Raw genomic sequence first — 15,548 nt, forward strand, 5'->3', positions numbered from 1 at the left:
TAAATATTTCATAAGAAAATTAGATAATTGAAAATGATTTTTACAAAATTATGAGCTCTACATGTGCAACCATAAGAATGAATTACAACTTGCACTTACAGTGAGTGGATACTCACGTGAAGCAGGCACTAGCAGCAAATTAGAACCTTGAACCACCTCAAATTAACCAATGGTATGAGATTGCTTCCTATTCAATTTATGTCACTACTATACATAGTTCAAGGTGGCCCAAGGTTTCATTTGGTAAGCTTGCATACTATTCTTATTTAATTATTAGTAAATAGATACAAATAATCAAAGAAACTATAAAACAACAATAACAAATACATGTTTTTTTTTAACATTAAAGACATTTAATAAATCAGTTGAGTATTACTTAACATACATTACACCCAGAATACATAGCCTTTAATAAAAACGGGTATAACTGTTACAGCAAAGTAAGAAACTTAAAGAGGTAGTTAATTTTCTCTAGAACTAGATCAGTTCCCATTTTGTTTTGCTATGCGATTTTTTTGGATTTCTGCTTCCACGCGAATATATCCAAAATACATATTAACACCCATGTTGTATTATGTCACACAAAAAACGAATAAATTCTGATTTGTTTGTTGAAACATAATTCGACTAGCTGTGCCACAAATTAAGTACCTGATCATTTGCCTGATTATTTGTCATTACAGTAATGTTGAATTTCTTTTAATAATGTTATTAATGTAGCAAAATGGGTCCTACCTTGCGCAACGCATTGGAATTGCCGTCCAGCACGGTAATTCCGCCAGCCTTCTTGGCACCCTGCCCAAAGGCACAGAGCTGGAGCCACTTTTTTATTTATAATTTTAGTTTATGTTTTAGTTGTAGCTTTATGTAGTTTTTAATTTTAGTTTATAATTTTTCTTTCATATTACATGTAGCAAAGCGAAATATTTTTAATTGACAGTAAGTTTGTTTTCTGTCACGTGAATCGCGTCTGTTTCAATTTCCTCTTTCCTCCCCTGGGATGGATTTCCAAAGATCATAGTCTATGTCCATCTACATAATATATATAGGACTTAATCAAAATAGTTTCAGTCGTTCTCAGTTTACTTGTGAGATGGTGACAAAAAGGCAGATTTTGTAATTGTGGATACAATGTTTAAGCTCAGTTTTATATCAATTAACAGGCGTAAAATAGCATAGAAGCATGATGATACAATTACAACGAAATTTAATAGTAAGTAATTGCCTATTCATTCTTATTACATAGCAATAATAATCGAATAAAATAAGTGACAAAGACTAATTTATCCTAACGTGAACCATGATGTGAATATAAAAATATCATGATCAAAAACTGACCAAGTAAATATACTGATTGTATTCAATTAGCTAACATTGATATAAAAAAAAGTTATATTAAGGCCGATGAGAAGTGAACCATACTAAAGTTTTGAGTCTTAATGAAAAACAACCACAAAAATTGGACCAGAAAGAGCGAATCGCCTTCACAATCGTACGCGAAGGTTTAGCGCGTTTTTCGCTCGCTAGATGTAGGCCGGTCTTAAAATTAATCCCTTGGTGTCTCTGGCAACAAGTCAAACCAAAGAGTTTTTGCTTCCAGGAAATCATACTGGTTGAGGTGCACAATTACCTGAAATAAAATAATAATTGTAGAACAGTGTTTACTAAATGCTGTGTCAAAAAAAAACAAGCTTTACAAAATACTTTTAATTTTCATTTTATTTTAATCGTAAAGTTATTCTTCTAGAAACTGATTATGTACAAAAATAGGCAATGCAATATAATAACTTTGAAGTGTCATTAGGGAGTTTCACACCCAACACAAACACAGCTGGGATACACCGTTCAATTACGGAGGTCCATTGATCATTTCATAGTCCTCGTAGTCAGTTCCACTGTACCTCAAGTTGCTTAACAATCTTAACAAAGAAAAAGAATAGCCAAACTGAAATACTTGTTGTGAAGTACCGTTCTAGTCTTCATCAGCGTTCAACAGTTTCACTTCACCAGTTAGTACTTATTGAATGGCAATGATTGATACCCATAATAAGACTTGCGAAGTTTAAATTTCTCATTGATCTTTTCATCAAAACTGGATTTGACCAATATATATATATTTAAAAAATCCGATGTGGTTTAGAAATGGCACAGTTCTTATTCGACGAGCGACAAGCCCCAACTACCTAGTCTACCTACCCATTAATCGTTTGTCCTTATGTGTCATTTGTACTAAGTATTTGTACACACTTAGAGCCTCTGGGTGAGTTTCGGTACCGCTTCGACCCAATCGGAGAAGGGCGAGACGAGAAAGGAGTAGTATCACAGACTTAAATATACCATAGATGACGCAAATGCATCTACTTTGCGTGTCCGAACCCCGACCAAGAGTCGAGGTTGGCCGTAGCTATTGACATTCCACGTGCGCCAGTTGTTGCAGCCGGTAGTCCGTAAAAAATTAAAAAATGCCTCGTTGCGTGATAATTAACTGCAACAGCCCAAAAATTGCAAGCACCCAAGGGCAAGGACACATTTCCTATCACAGGTAAGTAATTTTAAAATGATATCATGCGTAAATTCATTTTTCACCTCAGCAGTTCGAACAAGGGTACTTTGCTACTTAAAAACAGTGAGCAAAATCGCATTTTACTCACTGAGTGAGACAAAATGAGCAAAATGCGATTTTGCTCACTGTTTTTAAGTAGCAAAGTACCCTTGTTCAAGCTGCTGAGGTGAATACTTAACCCTTAAATACATGATTTTTTCGTTTTGCCCGAAATTAATATATATATCACATAATTGTTTGCCGTTTCTAGGAAATATAGTAAAAAAAATTATATCATCGATTTTCACTGGGAAATCAGTGTTACAAGTTGCATAGTCTAAATCATATTTTTGGAAATATATAGCTATTAGTAAGGGGTATAGGAAAAATCTTAACTGCCAACAGAAAGGTACACTATTTGTGATGTTCCTATGATAAAATTTGTAAATATAAAATAATTACAAACCCCGAAAAATCTGCCCAAAATCACATACTAAAAATCATCAACTTCCAGGTTTTTCCAAGTTTTCCGACATTTCGTCTATAAACAAATGTAACTTTTATAAATTAAAATACTGCGTAAATTTATGTAATAATTCGGAAAATTTATTAGTTTTACTATTGAAATAATATACAAGAACAAATAGAATTTGTTTAATAATGCATAACATTTGATGTTTATGTTGTGTGTATAAATGCATCACTATGCATTTAAGGGTTAATTGTTGGTATAAGTATCTTAAGAAAACATGAGTGAATAGGTAAGTGATGAAGAAGGAATACATTTTTCGGGTTCTCTAATATGTTCTCACTGCTGAGGTGAAAAGTTTTGTGAACTACACGAGATCAAAGTTATTTACATCTCGTGCGCTTTTGAGTCCCTTACTATGCTCAAGATTCTAAATTAGATTCACTCGCTACGCTCGTGAATCTACTATAGAATCTTTCGCTTGCACGGGACTCAAAATAAGCACTCGAAGAAATATCAAACTTTGATCTCTTGTTGTACAAATAACTATTAAAACAATTTTTTAAGTATTCCAAGTTGTGATTCCACCTTAAATTCCAAGTTGTGATTCCACCTAAAATTGTGATTCCAATAATATACCTAAGTGACTATAGATTATCGTTACAAAACTATATTTACATTACATTGCGCGTTTGCTTTGAGCATTTGATCTGACGTTGTGAGTTAAGAGACGATGAATATCGGACTGGCGATACTGTCGCGCATTGCTTCCACTTCGTGGTACAAGCCGTTTATCATTCGTCTGTCAAATTTAGCGACTAGTGTTGTTCGTTCTACCGATCGCTTCTAATAATCGATTTTAATCGATATCGGCCAGATTAATGATTTAACTATAAAAAAAAAACTATTGGTAGTTATTGATAAAAAAAATCATGTCCTAATTTTACACGACACCTTTAAAAAGAAAGGTAATTTAACCACATATGATTATATGTCTGCCTATAAGTTTAGTAGGGTTACAAATTTCTATTGTGTTAAAAAAACTTTCATTATTTTTGTTTTCCACATGATCCAGTCATAGATTTTGAAAATACCAGTTTCATTGAAGGGAAAAGTTGGGAATAAGATCATTCGTCTGTCAGAAAATCGATGTCATTCGTGACAATCGATTTGTGATTTTTGGCGTGGTTCGCGGGGGAGCGGGGAGTGAGCGAGCGAGACCGCAGATATAAAATCTATGAGTATGAGCAAGACAGTTGAATCGTAGCGGGGCAGAGGGGCATCGGTGTCTTTGAATCGGTTAGGATTTCCCATCACTAAATTGCGGCTGTGACGTCACAGTAGGTGGTAAAAAGTCGGCACGCTTGGTTTCAATACAAATCGTGATATTTGCTTCATCTATGGAATATTTAAGTCTGTGAGTAGTATGTACATACAAAATCATTTCGAACACCTGGCCCTCTTAGCAACTTCTGCTGCTGACCGTAAAGAAAAGAGAAGGAGTAAGCTTTTCATTGTCACCTGTCCGATGACGGGGCTGCCGCCGAGGAAGCCCTTGTGCGTGGCGACGGTCACCTCCACTTGCCGCGAGTGCAGCTCCGCGTGCGGGATCGACCACTCGAACTTCTCGTCGAACTCCGGCATGCAACTATCTTTCACCACCTGTACAAACGTTACGTTTAAGGTAAATACGCCGCAGGGCTATCAAACTAATATCACAATGGCATTGTTAATATAGAGTTACCGCTGGTATCAGCTGGGAGTTACTGTCTCCTTTTACCACTGGGAAAAACTGAGAAAAATATTCTACAAGTAAATATTAGGATAGTAATAGGGTTCTTAAAGCAAGATTGACGTACGCCTCTGCTTGAAGAATGAAACGGTTCTAAGCAAGGTCGCATTACAACTACTGAGTGTACTGTGTGGTACCTATAAAAATGAACTCGTAGACTTACAACTGTTTTCCGTTTGGAATCTTTAGAGCGCCCTGGCAGCAAGTACAATTTCACGTAAGGGTCGGGCACATTTGTTGGGTCCTTCAGGGGTATGTTCCTGTTAAATAATTTGAGAGTTAAATAATTGCCATTTATGGATTGGTACACTTAGCATAAAACAATAATTATGTCTATTGTCTGGAGTAAATAAGACTGATCTAATGAACCCTCGCGTCCCAGCCATAGACAATGCCAAAATCATCTTAATTCTATGGGGCTTAGGCCTTGTCACACATTTTGTATGAAATAGCGTGTGCGAGCTGGTTGCGTCCGTGGATACTAGAGGTGCCTATTACAGGACACGAGGGGATAATATAATTGTTACATTTTGGACCGTAGGATTCAGCCTCACAGCGCGGCGTTGGCCATATCTCAAAACTCAGAGAGGGAAGCCAGTGCATATGGAGCAGTATGCACTTTTGTCTCCGCCAACACCTTGGCTCATAAGAAACTTATATATCATTTTTTGTCACTATTTTGCCCTTAACAATCACAGTGTAGCGATTTACACAAAAAATGGGTAAATTTTTTTGTAGGGTAAAACGATTATTTTACAAATGAATTACTCGTCCCCAATTTAAATGAAAATGATACCAAACTTCCCCCGAGTGCTACAGATAGGTTGAATTATAGAGCGCAATCTGTACCGCCAGCGTCACCTTTTCCCTTCCCTTTGGGGGATAGTCAAGTGTTAATCGCGTGGCATTAGATCAGCTTAGTCCGATCCAAGGACTACCGTGCCAAGCGGCATCGCCTGAGACAAAAGTGTCACACAGTCACTGCACTTAAGTACTTCCCCTACTAAATAACCGTGCAGTAGTAAAGTGTATATATACGTACATGATCTTGTGCACGACGACGAAGAGCGTTTGCGAGGGCATGCTGTAGCGCAGCGACAGCAGGATGCGGCCCAGCCCGGCCTCGCCCGCCGACCTGCCGTACCAAATACCTATCTTTTAATGATAACTTTGAAACAGATAGATAAAACCGACCGGTCTGGCCTAGTAGGTAGTGACCCTGCCTGTGAAGCCGCGGTCCTGGGTTCGAATCCCAGTAAGGGCATTTATTTGTGTGATGAGCACAGATATTTGTTCCTGAGTCATGGTTGTTTTCTATGTATTTAAGTATTTGTATATTATATCTATCGTTGCCTGAGCATCCACAACACAAGCCTTCTTGAGCTTACCGTGGGGCTTAGTCAATTTGTGTAAAAATGTCCATTAATATTTATATTAATATTTATTTATTTTATTTATAAAAAGCAAAAATAACGGTCGGATAACTTTTTCTTCAAACCTTAATATCCATAATTCAAAAAAGTATCTATAAAATATAAATAGACCTCAAGGGCTCTTTTACAAGTCAATAGATACAACTTTTACAGTGATACGAAAAAAACATAGCAACATTTATAAATACAACAGCCAGTACATGGGTAAACATTACATTTCTTGCATCCTAATTTCGCCCCGAACCCAGAAGTGAAGCCTCATACCACACCTCACTGGAAAAACCACTGACAAAGAACGTCATACGTATAATATTATCTTACGTGGTGAGCGAAGATGTTCTGTGAATGAGTTTCGGCGAGCCCCGGCCAGACGGAGCTTGAGATTCTTGAGGTACATCTAGAATATCAACAACAATATTAATAATATTTGTGGCAATGGTCTATTTAAGCTCCTAAATCCTGATGTTCCTTTTAAAAGGACAAAATCGAAATGAATTTTGAACTAAAGGTGATGGAATGAAATAAGATTCCAAATTCAGAACTGCATAAATAACTCTGGAAGGAGGCTAAACAGAACCTACTAGTGAAGTGATAATTGTTCTCACCGACTTCCTTGACTATTTCCTCGAGTGGGATTGATTTCTGTGAGGCACTATCTGGCGCGCCATCTTCTAGATTCGCTAGCCCCGGTGTCGAATTTTCTGAAAAAAAAAAAAAACATTATTTATTTAATACAATTATGTTTACACGGCATTACAGTAAAAATACAATGCGCCGAGAAACGCTTACAAAATATTTAATTCCAAGAAAAATATAACACAAGGTAGGTACAAGATACAACATACACAGGAAAAACAGAAATAACAAATCACATCATATAACTTATTATTACCTATACACCAACTGTGGAAGGCCTGTCATCCATCGTCTCACAATACTTCAGACACTCACGGTACACAGTCGTCCATCTCCATGCAAACAGATCACAATCAGGTGCTGCCGTCAGGAGCGCATTGAGTAGTGTCAATGCTCGAGGGAGCGGCGAATTCCTGCGTGACACAGTGCGCGCCGATCGCCGATGGCACCGCCAATAGCGGGCGCACCCGCGGTCTTAGATTAATCCTGGGAATATCCGGCACGTGCAGTCTGACATCCACAGAAACTTAAGCCAATAATTTTGTTTTGAATAAATATAAGTATGAATAATGATGAATTCTATGAGTCGTCTAATAGTCATATGTAGGTTAGTTTCAACATAAAAAAAGTTACTATGAATGAATAATTAGTAAAAGTTCTGGCCGATTTTATATCATTGATAGCGCATAATCATCCGACGTTGGTTTGTATAGGTAGCTGTGAAGCAATAATATTTTCACCACACCAATTGGTAAAGGCTCTCTTGATTGTTCAAAAACGGATAGCAAGGTTGCATTTTATTCACATGTGAGGCAAAGTAATCAAATGCAAATGTTGAGTTTTTCTGTCTTTGGCTGCTGTTAGAATTACTTTTAAATGATGATTTGGAATGATAATATTTAATACCATTCATTTGGAATTGTTTTTATTTGATATCTTACAGTTAATATTTTCTTCGGGTTGGTGTGGTGAAAAATGTTGTTTCACTCGGGGGCAAATTCTGTTTAACCCTCGTGCTTTGAAACCCTCGCAACGCTCAAGATTCAATTTTTAGAATCAATTTTGGAATCTTTCGCTTGCTCGGGTATCAATATTAGCACGAGCGGTTAAACAACAACTTTGCCTCCTTGTAAAACAAATTACTATTTCACTAATAGGGATGTTGACACATGTTGAATTTTATAACAAAATCTAGTAAAATAGATAGCAAACGAGCAATTTATCACAATATTGTGGATATTTAAAAAAAAATGGAAATAATACAAAAATACAGCACCTGAAAGTTTCAAAATTTAAGTTTTTTTTTAACTTCCAAAAACGGAATAAGTAAGGATACCATTCGATTCTTCACATTTTATCCAAAAAAAGATTGTACCTATAGCAACTATATACATAAACGCAATATTTCACCGACAAAAATGCATTTTTCTTGTTTTGTTCATACTTCAAGATGCGATCTCAGTGACCTTGACGTCACGTTCACATAGCGATTTGTTAGGGGCATTCGCAAGTGAAGTACGACTGTCGGACTTTGACTATCATTTCTGACTTTTGTATTGCTTTAATGCAATGGGTCCGGTCCCATATAGACATTTGATCCTAAAAACAAAACTGATTGATTGATACCATAAATGAAAATTTGTCATCTACCCTATAACAGCCTATAATAACGTGTGTACCTGGTGCAGCAGGCGCTGGCAATGGTCCGTCGGTGGCGTCGGGCGCGGGCGCCGCGGGGGCGGGGGCGGGCGCGGGCGCGGGCGCGGGCGGCGCGGCGGGCTGGCTCACCGGCTCCTCCACGATGTCTTCCTCTCTGATCGCCTCTTGCAGTATCTAGATATTATTATATTAAAAAAAGAGAATCGAGATTAGGTACTATTGTTGTCAAAACTGGGGATTTTGGTAACAGAAAAAAAATGAGCGATTACCTTAGCTACGGACGCGTAGATTTTAATGGACAATATGTAAAGAATGTGCTGTAAACGTTTATACGACATGGTTATAGCACAAATTAGCCAAAATCACTAAATAGTTATTTTCGCTACTTTGTGCTATAACCATGTCGTATAAACGTTTACAATACGATATATTAGTATTTTAACTACCGTAACTCGACTGTTATACGATTACAGGCTGAGTAAGTCAATTCTTATACGACTGTTTTGCTAGTTGGGTATAGACCCGAAACGTATTGTAATGAGTTAGGGCTCGCCTTTAGTTGCATGGACAGCAGCACCCTCGACTCGGGGCCGGACTTCTGCAGCATGATCGGCTGCGTCAGCATGCTCAGCTCCTTCTGCTTTAGCAGCAGCCCGATGGCGTACGACAGTTGCCCGAGCGCGCCGCCCGTCTTCTGGTCCAGTACCTGCCGGCAACACACCAACTTCTTGTACCTACCCACTCACATGATCACACATTAAGACGAAACAGGAGCTGAGATTTAAATATTTTAGGCAAATATACCCGTCTCGCTAACGGAAGCGGCACCTAAAACTAGTGCGACAAGGACAAGGCGAAAAATCCTGCGTAAAAATCTCAGATATCGAGGTTTCGTACTCGACTGTTTCCTCCTCCAAAACTTAAACAATCGTAACCAAATTTGGAAATCTATATGATTATGAAATTATCTGTGTCGGACCGGTTTGCTTTTTTGGCTAATTGATATCAGTTTTGAATACCACGCCTCTCATTGCGGCATAGTCAATTAGGCCATTTTGGCCATTTTTGAAGGGCTCTAGCGCCTTAAAAAACATAAATATCAATAAAAGCAAAACGGTCCGACACAGACATTGACAATATTAATCTGTGTTGAAAAAGTCATTGCTCTAGCTTCAAAACCCACGGAGGAAACAGTCGAGTACGTTTGTATGGAGAAATGACCACTCCCTTCTCATCGATACATTTTATGTGTTTGCTTAGTGTTCACTTTTATGTAAGTGAAAAACTGCGTTTGATCAAAACTGTTGTGCATTGTCTTTTTATTGTAGTAATTTATTTGGTACATCAAAAAAAGGATAATGATTCTGTTGCGCCATGTTAGCTACGTAAACCTAAAAAACCGGCCAAGTGCGAGTCGGACTCGCCTTCCAAGGGTTCCGTACATTACACAATTTTTAACAATGTATATTTTCATGTGAAACGTGAGTGAAATGTCTATAAAAAAACCCGTAGGGGTAGCATCAAAAACCAAGTAATTAAGTCCGACTCACGCTTGACTGCACATTTCTAATATTAGGTTTTCCTGTCATCGATAGGTAAAGAACTTTTTCAAAATTTTAGCACAGTAGTTTCGGAGATAAATTTTCCATGTGTTTAAATGACTATTCATTGACCAATCAAGCTACCATGTAGATTCACAGGGTCAACCAGCAAAAAACGCGAACGCAGCGAGCGCGAAATTTTTTGTGACAAAATTGTGAAAGCGTGTTAAAAAGGCCGGGCCGGGCCTAAAAATTTCCGGGAAAATGCGAGGTCGAAGCCGTGCTTCAGGATAAGCTCAGCTAGAGCATAGACGCCAACCAATGTCCATTGTATTAAAAAGCGAGACCGCAGGCCGAGCTTGGCGCAACGAGGTCAAAGGCTAAGCTGAAGAAGAGGAGATTTGGAAGACAAATCAAAAATTTAAGTAAAAAGTGAGGCTGAAGGTCGAGCTCAGAAATCTCCACATTACTGAACAAGCCCGAAACGTACTTATAACCAGCGCGGGGAGCTTTCATGCGAGGCAAATGCCAAGCTTCTGAAACAAATGTTTATATTTGTTAAAAATTAAGCGACGCCGAAGGTCGAGCTGTAAGAAAGCAGCGCTCTAACACGAACCAATCGTCAAATGTTACTCAACAATAATATGTGTCATATGTACAAGAGTTACTCGGAGGGCCGAAGTTCCATTGATGAGGTTTTAGGCCCTCGGGAGCCTGAAATTCAAGCTCTACATTACATGACATTACAGACTTTAAAAGCTATAAAATAACATAATTTACATAATCATCTAATGATTGTGTGTCTGAGAAACTGATATTGGACATAAGGTAAAAGTAGGTACCATAAAACATTTTTTTTTAATTTTGGCCATATGAAACGTAGAAATGTAGGTATATTATTATTTACCAAGTCCAGCCCCCTACTAAATAACTATGATTTTTAAACCGGGACAATTTTCTTATCGGCCGGGACGCCGGGACACCGTGCTTCAAACCGGGACATGTCCCGGCGTACCGGGACGTATGGCCCTACGTTAGGTTCATCTTCATACCATACACTACATACTCGTATCTTCGCCAAGACAAGCAAAGCGAAGCGCAAGGGCACTACCTACCTTTTCTCGAAACGCTTCGTCGTTTTGTCGTAACTATTTATCCTAAAATTACCAAAAAAATTTTTGAGTTACTCACAATGAGCTCTTTCATTTGATATGTAACAAGATAATATATAGTTTGAAAAACTTTATTTTTTAAGTTTCCCATTTACCCCCAAAAGTGGCTCCCATGTTTAAAATTCATTTGTTTGCGTTACATGTCCGTCTTTGAGTCACAAACTTGCATATGTGTACCAATTTTCACCTTAATTGGTCCAGTAGTTTCGGAGAAAACATAAAAAAAAACCCGCAGGGGTAGGGTCAAAGACTAAGTAATTAAGTACGACTCACGCTTGACTGCACATTTCTAATAGGTTTTCCTGTCATCTATAGGTAAAGAACTATTTTGTGTATTTTTTTCAAAATTTTAGACCCAGTAGTTTCGGAGATAAGGGGGGGGGAAATGGTCATTTTTTGCCTATTTTCTTGAATAAACGCTAAACTATTTATTTTAAAATTATAAAAAAAATATATTTGAGATTCTTACAATGAGCCCTTTCATTTGATATGTAACACGATATAGTTAGAAAAACTTTATTTTTTAATATTCTCATTTACCCCCCAAAAATGGCCTCCATATTTAAAATTCATTTATTTAAGTTACACGTCCATCTTTGGGTTACAAACCTACATATGTGTACCAAATTTAAACTTAATTGGTCCAGTAGTTTCGGAGAAAATAGGCTGTGACAGACGGATGGACGGACAGACAGACGAGTGATCCTATTAGGGTTCCGTTTTTTCCTTTTGAGGTACGGAACCCTAAAAATCGGTTAAGTGCAAGTCGGACTCGCCCACCGAGGGTTCCGTACAAATTTATAGTTTTGAGCTTTCCCTGTACTTGTGGTGTAAGACGATATTACTTGCCAAATTTTAGTTGTAGGTCAACGGGAACTATCCTATAAATTTTGATTTCACTTGAAAATCATTTGAAAAATTGTATATTTCGACACTCAGGGGGTGTCGAAATATACATTTTTTGCGGCATAAACGGGCGTATTTTTTTTTGTACGTTAACTTAGAAATTTGATTTTTTCATAGAGTCAAGGGCCTGAGTATATGGTTTTGATTTCAACTCTTAGTTCTCTGAAACGCGCGATTATAGACTGGAAGTTTCAGCGAAGCGTCGCTATGTAAGGCAATCTACCTTTATCTCGAGCGTGTTGATCTCGGGGTTCTGCACCAGGAAGGAGTAGCCGATCTCGTAGACGGGGTCGCCGGTGCGCATCTGCACGGCCGTGTTCTCCGTCTTCTTGCCCACCGTCACCGTCAGGTAGGGGTCGGGCCGCGAACCCACGCGCGCGTCCTGCAACCTCACAACATGTTAGTGCCTAGTTACTGTGGAAGTTTATACTTAGGTCATCTTCTTCCTCGCGTTGTCCCGGCATTTTGCCACGGCTCATGGGAGCCTGGGGTCCGCTTGGCAACTAATCCCAGTAATTGGCGTGGGAGCTAGTTTTTACGAAAGCGACTGCCATCTGACCTTCCAACCCAGAGGGTAAACTAGGCCCGTATTGGGATTAGTCCGGTTTCCTCACGATGTTTTCCTTCACCGAAAAGCGACTGGTAAATATCAAATGATATTTCGTACTTAAGTTCCGAAAAACTCATTGGTACGAGCCGGGGTTCGAACCCGCTACCTCCGGATTGCAAGTCGCACGCTGTTACCGCTAGGCCACCAGCGCTTTATACTTAGGTCTGGGCTATTTTCATTGAGTAACCGAGTACCCCAGTAGGTCTGTCTGCGGAATTTTACTTCGGTACCCGAGTCTCCCAGTAGTTTGCACCCAATATATAAATAGTTGTCGCCGAGCGCAGTCGCGCGTTAATGAGGAAAAACTTAACAAATCTATCAAAACCAAACATTTTATTTATGCGCCAGAAAAGAACGGCAAAGTTATATGGTTCAGTTTGATTGGTCGATAACTCGGTCGATATAAAGCGTGCGGGGAGTCCCCGCAGGCGGTGTAACGACTTGTGAAACTCATAAGTTGATAGTGCGGTCGATATACAGCATGCGGGGTCACTACCGGCACGCGATATAACGACTAGTGAAAAACTCATATGTAATGGCATGCGTTTTAGAAATCTCCCGTACCCCGCATGCGGGCCCTATCGACCAATGAAAACAGTTACACTGATTTAAACTTTCACGATTTTTACACATTATTAAATTATACAACGGGGATCGCGGGATTAAGTCCCGATGTATAATTTAATAATGAAAACAGTTGCCCGAATGGGGCCCTATGGCATGCGTGTTTTGGAGCTCTCGCGGGCCCTATCGACCAATGAAACTGAGCCATTACTGCCATTAGTGACTTTTGCTCGTTTTCTATCTAAGTATTTTGTTTAACAATGGATCTTATGTACAGTCGCAATCTAATATATTAGAGAGACGGCAAGGAGCACTTCATTTGAAAAAGTTGGATTAAAATGATATAACACTTAAGGCTGGATGATATAAAAAAATGTTACGACAGATTTTGTGCGAGATTTAGCTACTTACCGGTAGCTTTTTACAGGAGTCGATGTAGACAGAAAGGACGGCAGAGCTCAGCTCCCCGGACTTGATCAGCTGCGTCTCGGTTATAGCCTGCAGTCAAACAAGCAATAGGGTATTATATTTCCTATATGTATCAATGTAAAACAATAGAAATGCATTTATACAATTATCATCTTACAAAATCGGTGCAATTTCGATTATAGGTATTTAATACATAAAACACATTAAAAAATAGTGTTATTTTTGTCCACTAGTTGCCAGTGGTACTAACATTTTTTTTTCTCACCTTTCACCACTTGGAACTTTTTATTGAAATGATTTTAGATACGATGTGATGTAAATCCATACCCGTGAGAGTTCAGTCACATCCGAGGAGAGACGATGCCACGACAGTCGCAACTCCACTTTCCCGTGTTTTGCTTCTTGAAGAGTTTGCCACTGTAAAAGGAACGAGTAGTAAGATGTGACCGACACGTGGAATAGGTATATTGAAGTAATTAAGTAAGTAATATTCATTTAAAAAAATACCACTTACCGTATCCAAGCGACCGGAGCGCACAACTTGCGATATATCCAAGGAGCACCTGCAATTACAAAATATAATTACCTTCTAGATTACGAGCTCTCTAACAATTCCTATGGATGCGTAGCGAGATGGTAAGGAGAGGTACGGAAAGCTTTACCAATGTAACCCCTACATTTTTTTAGTCTGTGACCACTACGAAACTTAAAGAGGGGCCTAAGACGTATCAATTTTCGCAACAAGGTCGATTACTGTGCTTTATTACCATTGAAACAGTAAAAATCACTTTTTTAGCCACCGGTGTTAAAAGCAATTTGTTTAGTAACATTAGGGTCAGAAAGCCAAGTTATCATATCACTGACGATATTAAGATTTTACTCGTAGCTCTCGCTGAAGTGAAAACTACGAATTAGTGAATGATATTATTTGTTTTGAAGCATAAGCTTTACCACATTAGAATGAAAATAATAGAATATGGTATGTTAGTATCCATACAGGTGATAGTAAGCACTGTAACGTTATGTCCGTGTATTAAAATGCATGATATGGAATTAGTACACGTTGACTACGACCTGGGTGTATGTATTTATTGGCAGGAGTCCGCACTCCGCAGCAATGTGATATACCCATGCGCGTGGCTATAATTTCCAAAATTGTTATTCGCTAATTAGTTATTCATTATAGTTAAAACAAGTAATTTTTGATACAAACACTTGCCGACTCTTAACCTCTATCCGTACCTACAGTTAACAACTACTGATTGCACAACTCTATCTCAACTCCTTAGGATTATATAATTTAATTACAGAGTTGCTATGGCCACCTGTGGTCTTAATTATCAGACCAAATGATGGTAACATAGGTACATATTGATAACGAGTATTAGGTACATTCGTTACATTTCAACTCAATCAGTCATCAGGATCTAGGGATATTTGACTAAAATAAAAGCTTTTTAGTTCTTATTAATAACATGTACAAGCTTTAGCTACAATTCCTTCAACCCGCAGATACATATACAGACAGACCCACGACACGACACAAAAGCATTAGGTGGGTATGGCTATTACGTATAAAGCTCCAGCTCAAGCAGTACATCGCAAATATATAAGAGCTTATATTAGACGGACACATTCTTATACGAACTGTACGTGTGCTGCTAGAGGTGTATTTACAAAGTTAAAGTAACATTAATTTGCAATTATTTTACCGTTACGAAATACTTTATGCATAATAATAATATATCGATGTTAGCTAGAGTTTAATGTAAGTGGTTAGTTATGTACTCGTGTG

General features: G+C 38.4%; 1 protein-coding gene across 1 annotated transcript in view; it reads right to left on the reverse strand.

Annotated features, from left to right (window-relative positions):
- Positions 1 to 1,485: 1,485 nt before the first annotated feature.
- Positions 1,486 to 15,548, reverse strand: part of LOC134661436 (extended synaptotagmin-2-A) — a 33,640-nt gene continuing 19,577 nt past the window's right edge. Inside the window, exons 13-24 of the mRNA XM_063517531.1 lie at positions 14,268 to 14,316; positions 14,081 to 14,170; positions 13,736 to 13,822; positions 12,374 to 12,532; positions 9,085 to 9,237; positions 8,552 to 8,705; positions 6,842 to 6,937; positions 6,558 to 6,633; positions 5,846 to 5,938; positions 4,967 to 5,063; positions 4,533 to 4,673; positions 1,486 to 1,630 (exon numbers count right to left, since the gene is read on the reverse strand). Coding sequence (XP_063373601.1) covers positions 1,547 to 1,630; positions 4,533 to 4,673; positions 4,967 to 5,063; positions 5,846 to 5,938; positions 6,558 to 6,633; positions 6,842 to 6,937; positions 8,552 to 8,705; positions 9,085 to 9,237; positions 12,374 to 12,532; positions 13,736 to 13,822; positions 14,081 to 14,170; positions 14,268 to 14,316 — 1,279 coding nt within the window. The 3' untranslated portion in view covers positions 1,486 to 1,546. The remainder of the gene's footprint in view (positions 1,631 to 4,532; positions 4,674 to 4,966; positions 5,064 to 5,845; positions 5,939 to 6,557; positions 6,634 to 6,841; positions 6,938 to 8,551; positions 8,706 to 9,084; positions 9,238 to 12,373; positions 12,533 to 13,735; positions 13,823 to 14,080; positions 14,171 to 14,267; positions 14,317 to 15,548) is intronic.

This window comes from Cydia amplana, chromosome Z, assembly GCF_948474715.1.
Source record: "Cydia amplana chromosome Z, ilCydAmpl1.1, whole genome shotgun sequence".
NCBI lineage: Eukaryota > Metazoa > Arthropoda > Insecta > Lepidoptera > Tortricidae > Cydia > Cydia amplana.